Source organism: Henckelia pumila, chromosome 4, assembly GCF_033568475.1.
Source record: "Henckelia pumila isolate YLH828 chromosome 4, ASM3356847v2, whole genome shotgun sequence".
NCBI lineage: Eukaryota > Viridiplantae > Streptophyta > Magnoliopsida > Lamiales > Gesneriaceae > Henckelia > Henckelia pumila.
In genome coordinates, this window is record NC_133123.1 from 69,585,562 (window position 1) to 69,590,493 (window position 4,932).

A 4,932-nucleotide genomic window follows, 5' to 3' on the forward strand; every position below is an offset into this window, starting at 1 on the left:
CCCTTCTGATGGACAGAAGATGGGAAAATCTTGTTCCCAACTAATGCAAGGCTACGGGTGTAGGGTTCCTCGGTCTTATAGTGGGGTGGGAGTTCAGGTTGGGGAGGAAGGCTAGTCAAGAACCCGGTCTTAAAGGAAAAAAGGGACTGGGGGATGTATGAAGAAATATCTTTCTTTCCACCCCTTCAGGGATGAGGGGATGCCACTAAGAAAACAGGTGTTTAGCCGGGCAGCCAGGGAGAAGGCCCCTTTGTTGAATCGGCAGGTAAAAAAATAATGGAAAATCAGGGAAGTGATAGCCAGATTGTTCATTTTAAAAAGGATATAGGTGGAAGCCATAATACGGAAGGAGTTGGGGTGGAATTGATTAACAGGGACCCCGAAAAAATCAGCAATTTCTAAGTAAAAAAAAGGGTATAGGGAAGCGGAGACCACTGCGAATTTGGTCCCGGAAGAAGGTATAGCAACCCACCGGAGGAGTGTCAGGAGAACTCCCCCTTGCGGCAAAAAAGAGAATAAGAAAATGGGATCTCTCCTGATCGACGGAGTTCCTCCGCAGCCCCTTTGGATAAATTATTGGGGAGAAAGGTGAACCAACCAAGAGCAGGAGAATTGGAAGGGGAGGGAGGAACTGCAGAAAGGGGCTTAGGGTTGCGGATTTTCTTCTTGCCTTTCCCTTTCGGGTTGGAAGAAGAAGCAACAGCGGGTTGGGACAAGGAGTGAGAAGATTTTTTTGGGGATTTGAGGGTGGAGGAATGGTAGAAACGGATCGAGCATCACTCGAGCCCCCACTCATCTCCTCATATCTGGGCTAGCCTTTGGCATTTTCCCCGAAGGTAGAAGATGTATCAGTAGACATAATTAGAAGAGGACTTACAGATATCAGAAGCTGGAGAAAATTATGCGAGAAACGGACGTCGGGTACGTAAAAGAGATTGCAGGAGAGTTGAAGAATCGCGAGGAAGAAGACGATGAGAGAGAGGAATGGGTAAAGTGAAAATTATATACTTAGGAGCCTTAGGCAATCTAGGCCATATAATTTGAAATGAACTGTGAAGATGTACAAAGCGTGCTCAAGAAGATGAAGCGACAACTGACAAATCTCTGACACATGCGTACTAGGGAGGTGGTTAGGGCTGACACGGATAAAGGTATCAGTGACCACGTTGCAACAATATGAGTTTACCCAGAGATTACGGAAAACATTTAGTCATATTTAGTGCTATCCCATCACATTTAATGATTATCAGGTGAGCCCATGTTGTGAAATCATTGAATAACCCAGTTGATCGGCTATATATATCGGGCTCTGGGGCTTGGTTAAAGGTATATTCATTATCACCTTTCACAAATATTTACACACTCACTTTCTCAAATTCTTAAGCCCACTCCATACATCTTAGTTTGGCTTAAGCATCGGAGTGGCGACGCCGAAAACCTTTCCGGCTCCCCACTTATGAGTTTTCTTGTTTTTTTTTTTTGGTGTGTAGATTCCACTTCCAAGGAGATAAGAAGATTTGCTGATTCTTATCCCGGGTTCTCACCCACCACCCGGGAAGTCTTTTTGTGATATTCGCATCAAGAACAAATACAATTAAAACACCGATCCAAGCTTGGACACCACCAGCCCCTAACAAACTGAGACTTGACGTGGACGCCGGGTTTGACATTGACAAAAACAAATATGGTGTGTTGGGGGCAGTTCTCCGAGATGATAGAGGGAAGGTCAGGGGTGCTTTGTCTTGTGCTATACACAATCCTAGATCGGTGAAAGGAGCGGAGTTTTTGGCTATTAGACGAAGGATTGGAGCTTTGCTTAAAATTGAGGGCTAAAGATGTGTGTTTTCTCGGACTCGATCCAAGCTATAGAGGCTCTCAATAGCTCAGAAACAAATTTGGGTCCGAATGGGGTGATAGTACTGGATATTTGAGATTTAATGGAATCATCAACAGCCTTTGTGTCTATCCAACACATGCAAAGATCGGCAAACAAAGTAGCACACTGCCTGGCTCGCAAAGAAGCTGAATCTTCTTCTTCTGTTGATTGGTGTAATGATGTCTTATCATCTTGGTTAATTAGTATTGTAAATCAAGACATTTTACTTTAATGCATTTGATTTACTTTAAAAAAACATTTTATCGGATGAGCTAGTTTGTTGCATAGTGTTTATTCAATGTGGTTTATTTAATTAGTGTAGTTGCAGACTGCTACATTAGAAAGAGGTTTTATTGCAACGAGATTTCATCGTCGTGTTAGAAAGGAGAAAAAAATCACCGGTAACAGATTATTTATTTGCGAAATGTTAATACCCAATATTGACAACTTCGGATCTTGATCCAAAACAAAGGTTTACAGTTTACTGGGGAAATAATGGACACCCATCATTTTCATATTTACATGTAAATAAATGAACGATTAACTCAATGTATTTTGAAAATAATACGAAACCATCACCAAAATAATAATAATAACAATAAAAAAGAGTAAAAATTCAGATCTTCAAATAATATACAAGGAAGATCACTTATTCTTCTTCTTATAATCAATGAGGATTCAAAGCATTATAAGTTCGTTTCGACTCGACCCGACCCGCATGAACATTGCGGGATGACCTCAAAAAATGCTGATGAGAAACACCAGTACCCGGAATCCAATTGAAATGTCTTTCATCACCACAAGATTGGGCCTTGGATAAGAAATCATGACATTCTGCTACTGATCTCTGGCCCGGCAGGCCCGAAATGCAATTCATTTTCACATCAAGCACTTTTTCTTGGATCAGTTTCAAACATTCCGGGCCGACCTCTGTAAAATAATTGTAGGACAATGATAAGTTTCCCAAATTGGGCAGTTTGCAAACGAGCTCAGGAACAGGCCCATATAGCTGGTTGTGTGTCAAGTTCAAAATCTGTATCTGGGTCAAGCACGCAAAAGATTGCGGAATTGGGCCTGTCAAACAGTTTCGGCTCGCGTCAAAAAGTGTCATCTTTTCTAGAAGCCCGATTTCACTTGGCAGACATCCAGAAAGTTGGTTGTTAAGCAAAAGAATCTCGAGCAAAGTCTTGGCTGCTCGGCCGATGCTTCGTGGGATCGGGCCGGTGAAGTTGTTGTTGGCTAGAGTTAAGTAGAGAGCCGGAGTCGAGCCCAAATTATCGGGCAGTCGCTGGTTGAAATAATTATTATTGATGAAGAGCACATCGACATCTAGCGTGAAAACTTGGGCCGGAACCAAGCCCGAAAAAGTGTTGAACCTAAGATCTAAGAAAGTTAACTTGGTGGCACCAAGAACTTGATACGGAAACTCACAAGTGTACTTGTTGTTGCTCAAATCAAGCTCGAATAAGAACTTGAGCTCGGAAATTTTGGAAGGAATTGTACCCTTGAAATTGTTGGAATTTGCATGGAAAACGATTATATCCGGGAGTTGATCGATGAATCCGTCGAGGGTGAGTTGAGGGCCGTCGAAGTTGTATCCGTTGAACGTCACCCCAGCCAGTGCTTTCTCATTGTAATCGAGTAGGACGTCGCAAATGAAGCCTTTATACTTGTTGCAAATGTCCGGGCCCTCCCATGTCTTGATGATGCCCAACGGGTCGCGTGTGATCTTTTTCTTGAATCTTTGGATCACCGGGTACACTAATTCGAGTCTCTTGCTTTCAAATATCAAAGGTGGAGGTGATGCCGGAGGAGGAGAGTCACATCCACAGCCACCGCCACCACCGCCGCCTCCGCCAATGATGATCTCCAATGCCTCTCGACTATTTCCGACAATTAATTGATCATCGCTAACATTGTGAAAGCAAGTTACATGATGCAAGAAATAGGTCAAGATAAAAGCAAGAATATAATGGAGCTTCATCTCTTGCTATTTTGGCATACACAAAAACAATAATTTGTATGTGAGCTACAAAAATTGATTGGATTTTTATTTGACATATATGTGGAAAGGAAGTGAGGAGTACTACTAGTGGATTATTGTAGTCTAGCAAATCACCTTTTTTTTGTAGGTTGGCTTTTTGTCACGGGTCAATAGAAGATGTTATCTGTAAAGTTTTGTCCCGGAGTATCTACTTGTCCGAAAGGACAATTTCGCGATTACGATTTATTAGGGGCTGTGGAGTCGATGAAAGGAGACCTACAATTTATGTCTAAGAGCCACAATTTATATATTTTTTTAAAAGAAAAGATAGTTTCTTTTTTTTTCTTTTTCTTTTAGAATAAAAAGATAGTTTGATAATAATTAGGTTGAAGTTTGAAGTTTGAACATCTATCAAGATAAGTTTGAATTATTCGACATACTAGTTATAGAAAAAATTTATAAATTTTCAGTTAATAAAAAAAATTTAGAGAATAAAAGAATTTTGAACAGCTTGGAATATTGATAAATCTACATGAATACATGTGGTCTTTTTGCCACCAAGATCAGTTGATTCGAAACTGAAATTGTTTCAAAAAAATCTAAGTGGTTTCATAACTGGAACCGAAAAATTAAAACTTATTGTTAGAGGTTGCAAATACTACATAATAAATTTTAATTGAAGATCTTGTAGTATCAATACATCAATACAATATAATAATACTTAAACTCTTTAGAATAACCACCTTGGTCAAATTAATGAATGGACAAAAATGTCCAACAACACGCATGTTTTGATAAAAAAAACATTTACCATATAAACTCAAAAGCACTTTGTAGAATCAATCTCAAACACTACACAAGTCATTCTTCGACGATCAAAACCTTATCCACTATCACTATCTCTACTTTGACTAGGATTTTCTATCCTACCTCCTCCCAATAAAGAAATCGATCATTTTCGTCAAAAGGTTTTACGCAGGACTATATATCAAGATGTCGTAATTTTAAGTAAGTTCGATCAGGGCAGAGGTGTACTTTAATTCACGACAAAGCTCATGAAGTCATGATAACA

General features: G+C 40.1%; 1 protein-coding gene across 1 annotated transcript; it reads right to left on the reverse strand.

The window, feature by feature from the left end:
• Positions 1-2,320: 2,320 nt before the first annotated feature.
• On the reverse strand, positions 2,321-4,063 carry LOC140865646 (uncharacterized protein At4g06744-like). The gene has a single exon (XM_073270363.1). It carries the CDS (start codon positions 3,858-3,860, stop codon positions 2,544-2,546), a length of 1,317 nt encoding a protein of 438 aa, XP_073126464.1. The 5' UTR covers positions 3,861-4,063; the 3' UTR covers positions 2,321-2,543.
• Between the last annotated feature and the right edge of the window lie 869 nt (positions 4,064-4,932).

What these genes read in the sequence shown, in the direction of transcription:
- LOC140865646 (XM_073270363.1), bottom strand. Translation starts at nt 3,860, where the DNA reads ATGAAGCTCCATTATATTCTTGCTTTTATCTTGACCTATTTCTTGCAT.